The 15182-nt window shown below is 42.6% G+C and overlaps 1 protein-coding gene across 2 annotated transcripts in view; it reads left to right on the top strand.

Moving 5' to 3' along the window:
• Positions 1 to 15182, top strand: part of TP53I11 (tumor protein p53 inducible protein 11) — a 421602-nt gene that overhangs the window by 386651 nt on the left and 19769 nt on the right. For both annotated transcript variants that reach the window (XM_053720240.1, XM_053720239.1), the window contains exon 6: positions 12594 to 12695. In XM_053720240.1, coding sequence (XP_053576215.1) covers positions 12594 to 12695 — 102 coding nt within the window. The remainder of the gene's footprint in view (positions 1 to 12593; positions 12696 to 15182) is intronic.

Genomic DNA, 15182 nt, shown 5'->3' with positions numbered 1-15182 from the left:
ATACTTGCTTGGGCGGAATCCAGCTACTGTCTAATCTCTGCGGTGCATATCCCAGGTGTAGACAATTGGGAGGTGGATTATCTCAGCCGTCAGAATTTACATCCAGGGGAGTGGTCTCTCCATCCAGATGTGTTTTCTCAGATTGTTCAGATGTGGGGTCTTCCATAGATAGATCTCATGGACTCTCATCTAAACAAGAAACTTCCTAGATACCTGTCCAGGTATGTTCAGGCGGAAGCAGTGGAAGCGCTGACACTTCCTTGGTGTTATCATCCTGCTTACATTTTACCGCCTCTAGTTCTTCTTCCAAGAGTGATCTCCAAAATCATCATAGAACAATCGTTTGTGTTGCTGGTGGCTTCAGCATGGCCACACAGGTTTTGGTATGCGGATCTTGTTCGGATGTCCAGTTGCCAACCTTGTCCACTTCCGTTAAGGCAGGACCTACTGTCTCAAGGTCCGTTTTTCCATCAGGATCTCAAATCATTAAATTTAAAGGTATGGAAATTGAACGCTTAGTACTAAGTCATAGAGGTTTCTCTGACTCAGTGATTAATACTATGTTACAGGCTCGTAAATCTGTTTCTAGAAAGATTTATTATCGAGTTTGGAAGACCTACATTTCATGGTGTTCTTTTCATAAATTCTCTTAGCATTCTTTTAGAATTCCTAGAATTTTACAGGTTCTTCAGGATGGTTTGGATAAGGGTTTGTCTGCAAGTTCCTTGAAGGGACAAATCTCTGCTCTTTCAGTTTTATTTCACAGAAAGATTGCTAAACTTCCTGATATTCACTGTTTTGTACAGGCTTTAGTTCGTATTAAGCCCATCATTAAATCAATTTCTCCTCCTTGGAGTCTTAATTTGGTTTTGAAGGCGTTACAGGCTCCTCCGTTTGAGCCTATGCATTCTTTGGACATTAAAATACTTTCTTGGAAAGTGTTGTTCCTTTTGACTATTTCTTCTGCTAGAAGAGTTTCTGAGCTATCTGCTCTTTCTTGTGAATCTCCTTTTCTGATTTTTCATCAGGATAAGGCGGTTTTGCGGACTTCATTTCAATTTTTACCTAAAGTTGTGAATTCTAACAACATTAGTAGAGAAATTGTTGTCCCTTTCTTGTGTCCTAATCCTAAGAATTCTTTGGAAAGGTCCTTACATTCTTTGGATGTGGTGAGAGCTTTGAAATATTATGTTGAAGCTACTAAAGATTTCAGGAAGACTTCTAGTCTATTTGTTATATTTTCTGGTCCTAGGAAAGGTCAGAAGGCCTCTGCTATTTCCTTAGCTTCTTGGTTAAAACTTTTGATTCATCAAGCTTATTTGGAGTCGGGTCAGGCCCCGCCTCAGAGAATTACAGCTCATTCTACTAGATCAGTCTCCACTTCTTGGGCTTTTAAGAATGAAGCTTCAGTTGATCAGATTTGCAAAGCAGCAACTTGATCCTCTTTGCATACATTTACTAAATTCTACCATTTTGATGTATTTGCTTCTTCAGAAGCAGTCTTTGGTAGAAAAGTTCTTCAGGCAGCTGTTTCAGTTTGATTCTTCTGCTGATGTTTTACGTTTTTCTTTTCATTATGAGAATAACTTTTAGTTTGGGTTGTGGATTATTTTTTCAGCGGAAAATGGCTGTTATTTATTTTTATCCCTCCCTCTCTAGTGACTCTTGAGTGGAGTTCCACATCTTGGGTTTTGATATCCCATACGTCACTAGCTCATGGACTCTTGCCAATTACATGAAAGAAAACATAATTTATGTAAGAATTTACCTAATAAATTAATTTCTTTCATATTGGCAAGAGTCCATGAGGCCCACCCTTTTTATGGTGGTTATGATTTTTTTGTATAAAGCACAATTATTTCCAAATTCCTTTGTTGATGCTTTTTACTCCTTTCTTTAACACCCCACTTCTTGGCTATTCGTTAAACTGAATTGTGGGTGTGGTGAGGGGTGTATTTATAGGCATTTTGATGTTTGGGAAACTTTGCCCCTCCTGGTAGGATTGTATATCCCATATGTCACTAGCTCATGGACTCTTGCCAATATGAAAGAAATGAATTTATCAGGTAAATTCTTACATAAATTATGTTTTTGTGTTATGGTAAACATAACACTGAATATCCGCCAGCATCTCCTGCTTTCTTTAGCATATGGATGGCCAATCCGGCTTCCTCCAATCGTTTCGTACTTCCTTTGGCGTCCAGCTCATGGGGCACCCAACGATTGGAGGAAGCCGGATTTGTTATCCATATGCTAAAAAAAGCAGGAGATGTGGGTGGAGGATCAGTGTTATGTTTACCATAACACAAAGGTAAGTATTTTTAAAAATAAGCGTCTTTGTAAACTTTAATGAATTAAATTGCTCATGTTTTTAAGAATATTTTTTGATACTGGGCTTTAATTCATTAAAGTTTACAATCGCTTTAAAACCATGGTAGTATCTCTCTTCTTAAAGGGATTAAAACAATGCTCCTTTAGTAAAAAATAAATATACAGTATATGTATAAAAAAAACACACACAAAACTGTGTAAAAAAAACACACACAAAAACGCAAACATACTTGTTTTATTGCAAATTGAAATTCTTAGTATAGCCACTGCCAATAATTACATAAGGAAGCAGGCATGCTGTGAGCTTTAGTTGTATTCTGCCTTTTCTGAGCATGGGCAAGAAACTAGCATTTACTGAATAGTAAACCAGCTTATGTTGCTCTAGACAATTTGACATCAAGTTAGATATGCCTTCCTGTAGAAATCCCAGCCCCCTTGTGGGGCTGTGACAGGAAGTAATGAACGTTGCACAAGATAAAGGGACAGTCTAGTCAAAATTAAACTTTTATGATTCAGATATAGCATGCAATTTTAAACAACTTTCCAATTTACTTTTATCATCAAATTTGCTTTGGTCTCTTGGTATTCTTTATTGAAAGCTAAACCTGGGTAGGCTCATAAACTGATTTCTAAATCCTCGAGGACCGCCTCTTATCTCAGTGAATTTTGATAGTGTTTCACAGTTAGACAGCGCTAGTTCATGTGTGCCATATAGATAACATTGTGCTCACTGGTGAAATTATGAGTCAGCACTGATAGGCTAAAATAAGTCTGTCAAAAGAACTGAGATAAGGGAGCAGTCTGCAGAGGCTTAGATACAAGGTAATCACAGGGGTAAAAAAGTATATTAATATAACTGTGTTAGTTATACAAAACTGAAGAATGGGTAATAAAGGGATTATCTATATCTTTAAACATTTAACATTTTCAAGTAGACTGTCCCTTTTAAGTTAAAATTAACAGATAAGGGTGGTGTTTTGCATTACACATTACGTATAACAGGTAGGGTGGTGTTTTGCGTTGCACATTACGTGTAACAGGTAGGGTGGTGTTTTGCGTTGCACATTACGTATAACAGGTATGGTAGTGTTTTGCATTGCACATGACGTATAACAGGTAGGGCAGTGTTTTGCATTGCACATGACGTATAACAAGTAGGGTAGTGTTTTGCATTGCACATGACGTATAACAGGTAGGGTGGTGGTTTGCATTGCACGTTACGTATAACGGGTAGGGCGGTGTTTTGCGTTACACATGACGTATAACAGGTAGGGTGGTGTTTTGCATTGCACATGACGTATAACAGGTAGGGTGGTGTTTTGCGTTGCTCATGACGTATAACAGGTAGGGCGGTGTTTTGCATTGCACATGACGTATAACAGGTAGGGCGGTGTTTTGCATTGCACATGACGTATAACAGGTAGGGCGGTGTTTTGCATTGCACGTGACGTATAACAGGTAGGGCGGTGTTTTGCATTGCACATGACGTATAACAGGTAGGGCGGTGTTTTGCATTGCACATGACGTATAACAGGTAGGGCGGTGTTTTGCATTGCACATGACGTATAACAGGTAGGGCGGTGTTTTGCATTGCACATGACGTATAACAGGTAGGGTGGTGTTTTGCATTGCACATGACGTATAACAGGTAGGGTGGTGTTTTGCATTGCACATGACGTATAACAGGTAGGGCGGTGTTTTGCATTGCACATGGCGTATAACAGGTAGGGCAGTGTTTTGCGTTGCACATGATGTATAACAGGTAGGGTGGTGTTTTGCATTGCACATGACGTATAACAGGTAGGGTGGTGTTTTGCATTGCACATGACGTATAACAGGTAGGGCGGTGTTTTACATTGCACATGACGTATAACAGATAAGGGATGGTGTTTTGCATCGCATATGACGTATAACAGGTAGGGCGGTGTTTTGCATTGCACATGACGTATAACAGGTAGGGCGGTGTTTTGCATTGCACATGACGTATAACAGGTAGGGCAGTGTTTTGCATTGCACATGATGTATAACAGGTAGGGTGGTGTTTTGCATTGCACATGACGTATAACAGGTAGGGTGGTGTTTTGCATTGCACATGACGTATAACAGGTAGGGCGGTGTTTTACATTGCACATGACGTATAACAGATAAGGGATGGTGTTTTGCATCGCATATGACGTATAACAGGTAGGGCGGTGTTTTGCATTGCACATGACGTATAACAGGTAGGGTGGTGTTTTGCATTGCACATGACGTATAACAGGTAGGGTGGTGTTTTGCATTGCACATGACGTATAACAGGTAGGGTGGTGTTTTACATTGCACATGACGTATAACAGATAAGGGATGGTGTTTTGCATCGCATATGACGTATAACAGGTAGGGCGGTGTTTTGCATTGCACATGACGTATAACAGGTAGGGCGGTGTTTTGCGTTGCACATGACGTATAACAGGTAGGGCGGTGTTTTGCATTGCACATGACGTATAACAGGTAGGGTGGTGTTTTGCATTGCACATGACGTATAACAGGGTGGTGTTTTGCGTTGCACATGACATATAACAGGTAGGGCGGTGTTTTGCGTTGCACATGACGTATAACAGGTAGGGCGGTGTTTTGCATTGCACATGACATATAACAGGTAGGGCGGTGTTTTGCATTGCACATGACGTATAACAGGGTGGTGTTTTGCGTTGCACATGACATATAACAGATAAGGGTGGTGTTTCTCTTGTAAGGTGTATCCAGTCCACAGATTCATCCATTACTTGTGGGATATTCTCCTTCCCAATAGGAAGCTGCAAGAGGATCACCCACAGCAGAGCTGTCTATATAGCTCCTCCCCTAACTACCACCTCCCAGTCATTCTCTTGCAGCTCTCGACAAGGGAAGTAGCTAGAGAGATGTGGTGCATTAATGTAGTTTATCTTCAATCAAAAGTTTATTATTTTCAAATGGTACCGGAGTTGTACTATTTTAGCCTCAGGCAGAAAGTTGAAGACGAGTCTGCCTGTGGTTTTTGATGATCTTAGCGGTTTGTAACTAAGATCCACTGCTGTTCTCACACATAACTGAAGAGATGGGTAACTTCAGCTGGGGGAATGGCGTGCAGGGTCTCCTGCTCTGAGGTATGTGCAGTTTTAAATTTTTCTAGAGAGATGATAAGCTAGAAAATGCTGACAATACCGGATTTATTTAAGGTAAGCCTGATTACAGTGATTTAATAACGACTGGTATCATGCTTGCTGTAAAGGGTAATATTTTTGTTATTTACTCCCATTACTGAATAGATATAACGTTTGCTTGAGGTATATAAACGTTTATTACATATTGGTGATAAAACTTTATTCTGGGGCCCAGTTTTTCCACATGGCTGACTAGATTTTGCCTAGGGATAGTTTTTTAAGGCCCTCTCACTGTGAGTACAGGTTGGGAGGGGCCTATTTTCGCGCCTAAATTGCACAGTAGTTTTTGCAGCTTGAGACATCCAGCTTCCCTGAAGGAGTCCCCTGAACATATAGGACCTCTCTAAAGGGTTTTTGTGCCTTCCAAAGTCGTCGTATGGGCAGGTTGGTTGTGACTGTTTAAAAACGTTTATCTTTTTTTTTTATCCGGTTTTGAAACTAAGGGGTTAATCATCCATTTGCAAGTGGGTGCAATGCTATTTCAGTCTATTATACACACTCTAAAAATTTCGTAAAATTTACTTCTTTTTTCACTGTTTTGCAGTTTCTGTGATTGTTTTTTTCTCTTAAAGGCACAGTACCGTTTTTATTTTTTGCTTGTTCACAGTTATTAAAGTGTTTTCCAAGCTTGCTGGTCTCATTACTAGTCTGTTTAAACATGTCTGACTTTGAGGAAACTCATTGTTCATTATGTTTAGAAGCCATTGTGGAACCCCCTCTTAGAATTTGTACCAAATGCACTGATTTTACTATAGATTACAAAGACCATATTCTGGCTTTAAAAAATTTATCACCAGAAGAAATTGACAAGGAGGAAGTTATGCCGTCTAACTCTCCCCACATGTCAGAACCTATAAATCCCGCTCAGGGGACGCCAAGTACATCTAGCGCGCCCATTGCGTATACCTTGCAAGACATGGCGGCAGTTATGAATCATACCCTTACAGAGGTATTATCTAAACTGCCAGGATTGCAAGGAAAACGAGACAGCTCTGGGACTAGAATAAATACAGAGCTCTCTGACGCTTTAGTGGCTATGTCTGATACACCCTCACAATGTACTAAAGCTGAAGCAGGGGAGCTTCAATCTGTGGGTGATTTTTCTGATTCAGGGAAGATACTTCAACCTGATTCTGATATGTCTACATTTAAATTTAAGCTTGAGCACCTCCGCGTATTGCTCAGTGAGGTCTTAGCAACTCTGGACGACTGTGACGCTATTGTAGTCCCAGAAAAATTATGTAGATTGGATAAATACTATGCAGTACCTACTTACACTGATGTTTTTCCAATCCCTAAGAGGTTTTCTGAAATTATTACTAAGGAATGGGATAGACCAGGTGTACCGTTCTCTCCCCCTCCTGTTTTTAAAAAGATGTTTTTCGATAGACGCCGCTACACGGGACTTATGGCAGATGGTCCCTAAGGTGGAGGGAGCAGTTTCTACTTTAGCTAAGCTTACCACTATCCCTGTCGAGGACAGTTGTGCTTTTCTAGATCCAATGGATAAAAAATTAAAGGGTTACCTTAAGAAAATTTTTATTCAACAAGGTTTTATTCTCCAGCCTCTTGCATGCATTGCCCCAGTCACTGCTGCTACGGCTTTCTGGTTTGAGTCTCTAGAGGAGGCTCTACAGGTTGAAACCCCGTTGGAAGATATTATTGACAAGCTTAAGGCTCTTAAGCTAGCCAATTCATTTGTTTCTGACGCCGATGTTCATTTAACCAAGCTAACGGCTAAAAATTCAGGTTTTGCTATTCAGGCGCGTAGGGTGCTATGGCTTAAATCCTGGTCAGCTGACGTGACTTCAAAGTCTAAACTGCTCAACATTCCCTTCAAAGGGCAGACCCTATTCGGGCCTGGACTGAAGGAGATAATTTCTGACATCACTGGAGGAAAAGGTCACGCCCTTCCTCAAGATAGGTCCAACAAATTAAGGTCCAAACAGTCTAGTTTTCGTCCCTTTCGAAACTTCAAGAGTGGCGCAGCTTCAACTTCCTCTAACACAAAACAAGAGGGAACTTTTGCCCAGTCTAAGCCGGCCTGGAGACCTAACCAGGCTTGGAACAAGGGGAAACAGGCCAAAATGCCTGCTGCTGCCTCTAAGACAGCATGAAGGAGCAGCCCCCGATCTGGAAACGGATCTAGTAGGGGGCAGACTTTCTCTCTTCGCCCAGGCTTGGGCAAGAGATGTCCAGGATCCCTGGGCATTGGAAATTGTGTCCAAGGGTTATCTTCTGGAATTCAAAACCTCTCCCCCAAAAGGGAGATTTCATCTCTCACTTTTATCTGCAAACCAGATAAAGAGAGAGGCATTCTTACATTGTGTTCAAGACCTCCTAGTTATGGGAGTGATCCACCCAGTTCCGCAGGAGGAACAGGGACAGGGCTTCTAATCAAATCTGTTTGTAGTTCCCAAAAAAGAGGGAACATTCAGACCAATCTTAGATCTCAAGATCTTAAACAAATTTCTCAGAGTCCCATCCTTCAAGATGGAGACTATTCAAACTATCCTTCCTATGATCCAGGAGGGTCAATATATGACTACCGTAGACTTAAAGGATGCTTATCTTCACATCCCGATACACAAAGATCATCATCGTTTTCTCAGGTTTGCCTTTCTAGGCAGGCACTACCAGTTTGTGACTCTTCCCTTCGGGTTGGCCACGGCACCAAGAATAGCAGTAGCCCCTTACTTAGACGACATTCTGATACAGGCGTCGACTTTTCAAATTGCCAGGTCCCACACGGACATTGTTCTGGCATTTCTGAGGTCCCATGGGTGGAAGGTGAATGAAGGAAAGAGTTCTCTATCACCTCTAACAAAAGTTTCATTCCTAGGGACTCGATTCGGTAGAAATGAAGATTTACCCAACGAAGGCCAGATTGTCAAAACTTCTAGACTCTTGCCGTGTTCTTTATTCCACTTCTCGTCCTTCAGTGGCTCAGTGTATGGAAGTAATCGGTTTAATGGTAGCGGCAATGGACATAGTACCGTTTGCCCGCCTACATCTCAGACCGCTGCAACTTTGCATGCTCAGTCAGTGGAATGGGGATTACACAGATTTGTCCCCTCTACTAAATCTGGATCAAGAAACCAGGGATTCTCTTCTCTGGTGGCTATCTCGGGTCCATCTGTCCAAGGGGATGAGCTTCCGCAGGCCAGATTGGACTATAGTAACGACAGATGCCAGCCTTCTGGGCTGGGGTGCAGTCTGGAACTCCCTGAAGGTTCAGGGCTCGTGGACTCGGGAGGAGGCACTCCTTTCCAATAAACATTCTGGAACTAAGAGCGATATTCAATGCTCTTCAGGCTTGGCCTCAGCTGCGGTCAGGTTCATCAGATTTCAGTCGGACAACATCACGACTGTAGCCTATATCAATCATCAGGGGGGAACAAGGAGCCCCCTGGCAATGTTGGAGGTTTCAAAGATAATTCTATGGGCAGAGGTTCACTCTTGCCATCTCTCAGCTATCCATATCCCAGGAGTAGAGAACTGGGAGGCGGATTTTCTAAGTCGGCAGGCTTTTCATCCGGGGGAGTGGGAGCTCCATCCGGAGGTATTTACCCAGGATTCAACTATGGGGCAAACCAGAACTGGATCTCATGGCGTCTCGTCAGAACGCCAAACTTCCTTGTTACTGGTCCAGGTCAAGGGATCCCCAGGCAGCGCTGATAGATGCTCTAGCAGCGTCCTGGTCCTTCAGCCTGGCTTATGTGTTTCCACCGTTTCCTCTGCTCCCTCGGCTGATTGCCAAGATCAAGCAGGAGAGAGCTTCGGTGATTTTGATAGCTCCTGCGTGGCCACGCAGGACTTGGTATGCAGATCTGGTGGACATGTCATCCTTTCCACCATGGACTCTGCTGCTGAGACAGGACCTTCTACTTCAAGGTCCCTTCAAACATCCAAATCTAATTTCTCTGCGTCTGACTGCTTGGAGATTGAACGTTTGATTTTATCAAAGCGTGGTCATTGATACCTTAATTCAGGCTCGAAAGCCTGTCACCAGGAAAATCTATCATAAGATATGGTGTAAATATCTTCATTGGTGTGAATCCAAGGGTTACTCATGGAGTAAAGTCAGGATTCCCAGGATATTGTCTTTTCTCCAAGAAGGATTGGAGAAGGGATTGTCAGCTAGTTCCTTAAAGGGACAGATTTCTGCTCTGTCTATTCTTTTGCACAAGCGTCTGGCGGATGTTCCTGTGAGCCTGTGTTTAAACCTGTTGCTCCGCCATGGAGTTTAAATTTAGTTATTAAAGTTCTTCAAGGGGTTCCGTTTGAACCTCTGCATTCCATAGATATCGAGCTTTTATCTTGGAAAGTTCTGTTCTTGGTAGCTATCTCTTCGGCTCGAAGAGTTTCAGAGTTATCTGCCTTGCAGTGTGATTCCCCTTATCTGATCTTCCATGCAGATAAGGTAGTTTTGCGTACCAAACCTGGGTTTCTTCCTAAGGTGGTATCTAATAAGAATATCAATCAGGAGATTGTTGTTCCGTCACTGTGTCCTTATCCTTCTTCAAAGAAGGAATGTCTATTACACAATCTTGACGTGGTTCGTGCTTTAAAGTTTTATTTACAAGCTACTAAAGATCTTCGTCAAACATCTGCATTGTTTGTTGTCTACTCTGGACAGAGGAGAGGCCAAAAGGCTTCAGCAACTTCTCTTTCTTTTTGGTTAAGAAGTATAATCCGCTTAGCTTATGAGACTGCTGGCCAGCAGCCTCCTGAAAGAATTACAGCTCATTCCACTAGAGCGGTGGCTTCCACATGGGCTTTTAAAAATGAGGTTTCTGTGGAACAGATTTGTAAGGCGGCGACTTGGTCTTCGCTTCATACTTTTTCTAAATTCTACAAATTTGATACTTTTGCTTCTTCGGGGGCTATTTTTGGGAGAAAGGTCTTTCAGGCAGTGATGCCTTCCGTTTAAGCGCCTGCCTTGTCCCTCCCTTCATCCGTGTCCTATAGCTTTGGTATTGGTATCCCACAAGTAATGGATGAATCCGTGGACTGGATACACCTTACAAGAGAAAACAAAATTTATGCTTACCTGATAAATTTATTTCTCTTGTGGTGTATCCAGTCCACGGCCCGCCCTGTCTTTTTAAGGCAGGTGTTTTTTTTTTGTTTTTTTTAAACTACAGTCACCACTGCACCCTATAGTTTCTCCTTTCTCTTACTTGTCTTCGGTCGAATGACTGGGAGGTGGTAGTTAGGGGAGGAGCTATATAGACAGCTCTGCTGTGGGTGATCCTCTTGCAGCTTCCTGTTGGGAAGGAGAATATCCCACAAGTAATGGATGAATCCGTGGACTGGATACACCACAAGAGAAATAAATTTATCAGGTAAGCATAAATTTTGTTTTTGCGTTGCACATGACGTATAACAGGTAGGGTGGTGTTTTGCATTGCACATGACGTATAACAGGTAGGGCGGTGTTTTGCATTGCACATGACGTATAACAGATAAGGGATGGTGTTTTGCGTTGCACATGACATATAACAGGTAGGGCTGTGTTTTGCGTTGCACATGACGTATAACAGGTAGAGTGGTGTTTTGCGTTGCACATGACGTATAACAGGTAGGGTGGTGTTTTGCATTGCACATGACGTATAACAGGTAGGGTGGTGTTTTGCATTGCACATGACGTATAACAGGTAGGGCGGTGTTTTGCATTGCACATGACGTATAACAGGTAGGGCGGTGTTTTGCATTGCACATGACGTATAACAGATAAGGGATGGTGTTTTGCGTTGCACATGACATATAACAGGTAGGGCTGTGTTTTGCGTTGCACATGACGTATAACCGGTAGAGTGGTGTTTTGCGTTGCACATGACGTATAACAGGTAGGGTGGTGTTTTGCATTGCACATGACGTATAACAGGTAGGGTGGTGTTTTGCATTGCACATGACGTATAACAGGTAGGGCGGTGTTTTGCATTGCACATGACGTATAACAGGTAGGGCGGTGTTTTGCATTGCACATGACGTATAACAGATAAGGGATGGTGTTTTGCGTTGCACATGACATAACAGGTAGGGCGGTGTTTTGCGTTGCACATGACATATAACAGGTAGGGCGGTGTTTTGCGTTGCACATGACGTATAACAGGTAGGGCGGTGTTTTGCATTGCACATGACTTATAACAGATAAGGGATGGTGTTTTGCGTTGCACATGACGTATAACAGGTAGGGCGGTGTTTTGCGTTGCACATGATGTATAACAGGTAGGGCGGTGTTTTGCATTGCACATGATGTATAACAGGTAGGGCGGTGTTTTGCATTGCACATGACGTATAACAGGTAGGGCGGTGTTTTGCATTGCACATGACTTATAACAGATAAGGGATGGTGTTTTGCGTTGCACATGACGTATAACAGGTAGGGCGGTGTTTTGCGTTGCACATGATGTATAACAGGTAGGGCGGTGTTTTGCATTGCACATGACGTATAACAGGTAGGGCGGTGTTTTGCATTGCACATGACGTATAACAGGTAGGGCGGTGTTTTGCATTGCACATGACGTATAACAGATAAGGGATGGTGTTTTGCGTTGCACATGACGTATAACAGGTAGGGCGGTGTTTTGCGTTGCACATGACGTATAACAGGTAGGGCGGTGTTTTGCATTGCACATGACGTATAACAGGTAGGGTGGTGTTTTGCATTGCACATGACGCATAACAGGTAGGGTGGTGTTTTGCGTTGCAAATTACGTATAACAGGTAGGGTGGTGTTTTGCATTGCACATGACGTATAACAGGTAGGACGGTGTTTTGCATTGCACATGACGTATAACAGGTAGGGCGGTGTTTTGCATTGCACATGACGTATAACAGGTAGGGTGGTGTTTTGCGCTGCACGTTACGTATAACAGGTAGGGTGGTGTTTTGCGCTGTACATGACATATAACAGATAAGGGTGGTGTTTTGCGCACATGACGTATAACTGGGAGGGCGGTATTTTGGTCTGCACCCGATATCTGGCACAGACATCTCTACCCTGTTGCGCCAGACCAGCTGTAGCACACGTAGAGGCATTTATCGATCTCATTCTTTCTCTCCTTTCTTTAGGTATTTCATTAATCTTCTGGAACTCCATGTACACAGCAGAGAAGGTGATCATAAGATGGACGTTGCTGACTGAGGCCTGCTACTTCAGCATCCACTTCATCGGTGAGTTGGGCACTTCCTAGGGCTAGTGTACAGCAAGACGCCTGTGGGAGTTCTCCTTATCAACCAGTGACCAATTGAGTCTCTATTATTATTTGTGCACAAACATGTATTTACATTGTATGTATTTTTTTCTTATGTCCCTTTTAACAAACCTTTACTAAAGAGTGTTATTATACTGATTAGCTTTTAGTGACATAAACATAAAAGTGAATTGTTATGGAATGTTTCTTTTTTGTGATATATTATTTTCCTATTGGGCTTTGCACCCAGGTTTGTCTGGGGTTAACTGCATGACCTACTGGATGTAAACACAGTTTCTCTGCCTTGTGAGCACCCAGAGTTGGGAATCCATAGTAGCATGAGATGTGTGTTTACCACTGAGAGTGCAGTCCACCTCCACATTTTTGTTTCTAGGAAAAAATACAAATAGCTGTGACACCCTTGTTTGAATGTCAGTGTGTTAGGTTAGAATCTATTATATGTAGGTTAGGGATCCAAGTATAAAGAGGCATTGACACAGCACTGTAGCATATCCCCATCTGGCAAAACACTGTAACTCTTCATTTTTCTCTTTTTACCTAGCTGTGTGCTTCTAAACAGTTTTTTTGTGTTGTAGTGTTTGATATTTATATGTGGGGGTTTTATGCTATTGATCTTTGCAACCAGGCTTCTCTAGAGTTAGTTTACAGAGTCACCGGATGTAAACCTATCTGTCTGTGAGTGCCTGGTAAGCACAGAGAAATGTGAATTCTGCCAGTGTGGCATGGGATGTGTACCCACTTGAGCTACAGAGTGCAAACCATGTGTGTGTGTCTCACTCCCTCTCTCTTGTTTAGAACACAGCATACGTTTTTTTTAGTTATGCCCATACTTCAGTGAGCCGGTGGGGTAGATTTATTAAATGTTGCGCGAACAAAAAAAAATGTTGAGCGAACATAATTCGCTACAGCAAATCTTGTCCGCTCAAGATTGCTAAATGCAAACAGCATACGCTGTCCGCATTTATCATTGCACAAGCATTTCTGGTTAAATGCTTGTGCAATTCCTCCCCTTGCTCACTGGCGGCTAATTGTCCGCTAGCAGATGCTGCCAATCATCACGATCGTATCGAGATAATTTCCCGTGGCGGACAGGTTAGCCTGAAACAGTGGGGTCTCCGAAGCGCCCACTGCTTACTAAATGGAGCCCACACTTTTGTAAATTTTGTCATTATGGTCCAGTTGGATCTTTATATTATTGCTCTTTATTTTTCCATCATTCTGCCCTAGTATTGAGAGAGGCCCAGAGTGAGCATTTATGCTTATTGTCTAGTGTGAGCTATTTATGGATTTCCAATTGTTTCCAGTAAAAATATTTTTTCAGCCTGGTCTCTGGAGCCAACTATCCTGGACTAGAGCAAGTTATAACTAAATAAGACAACACCTTGTTATTGTGCACTTTTCAAAGGTAAGCTTCATGCAGAGAATCTTTTGGATGATGTAGTATTTACATTGGTGTAATTTCTAGGTCAGATACAGATCATGTTGATAAATATCAGGCTCATTTAGGGATGCATCTAAAGAGGAGCTTACAACAGATAAAAACTTTATAATGGCACTTTCCATCTAAAGGGGAGGAGAGTCCACGGCTTCATTCATTACTGTTGGGAATTAAGAACCTGGCCACTAGGAGGAGGCAAAGACACCCCAGCCAAAGGCATAAATACCTCCCCCACTTCCCTCATCCCCCATTCATTCTTTGCCTTTCGTCACAGGAGGATGGCAGAGAAGTGCCGAATATCAGAGTAGTCTCTTATGGAGGGTAGTACTCTTTGCATTGGGACTGGAGTTTTAAGTAGTACTGTCAGCCTCTCAGTGAGAGCCTTGGCGAAAGAGTCCAGAGATGCAGGGAGAGTCTTTCTGCGAAACCATCCCGACTCATATTAACAGCTCCACAAGCAATCAGCATTGACGAGTTTCGCCGCCTGCTTTCTGCACTTAAGTCCATGTCAGGAGCGAGGCTACTAACCTGTTACACTTGAAGGGCTGTGTTCCTGTTCCACGGCATAGATTCTGGTAAGATCGTTTCATTTTTTTATTACATAATGATACGGAAGAGAGGCTCACAATGTGACGCCTTTTATCTTTAAAGAATCAAGGGTTAATATTCCTGGAAAGCGGATTTTTGCACAGGGGGGTTTATACATGATATTGTTTATTGTGTCATTGCTGCGTTATGTGCGAGATGAGGTGGAACTTTCAGGTTACTTAAGGGAGTATTGCGTGGCCCTTTTTTGGCGCGTTTTTCTCCTTAGTGCAGGGGCGTTCTTGCCAGGCATTCCATGTGACTGAGTGTGGCTATCTCTCTTCCTCTTTTGATCAGTGGCGCAGGAGACAAAATGGTTTCTGTTGTCCGGGTCATAGGAGGTGGTAAGTGCCCCGGCCATTGGAGGTTATAAAGGTGCCTATTTATTAAGTTAATCTAGTCTGTAATATAAGTGCAAGCTAT

Source organism: Bombina bombina, chromosome 7, assembly GCF_027579735.1.
Source record: "Bombina bombina isolate aBomBom1 chromosome 7, aBomBom1.pri, whole genome shotgun sequence".
NCBI lineage: Eukaryota > Metazoa > Chordata > Amphibia > Anura > Bombinatoridae > Bombina > Bombina bombina.
Note: the sequence above shows the minus strand (reverse complement) of the source record. Positions and strands in the feature narration are given on the sequence as shown.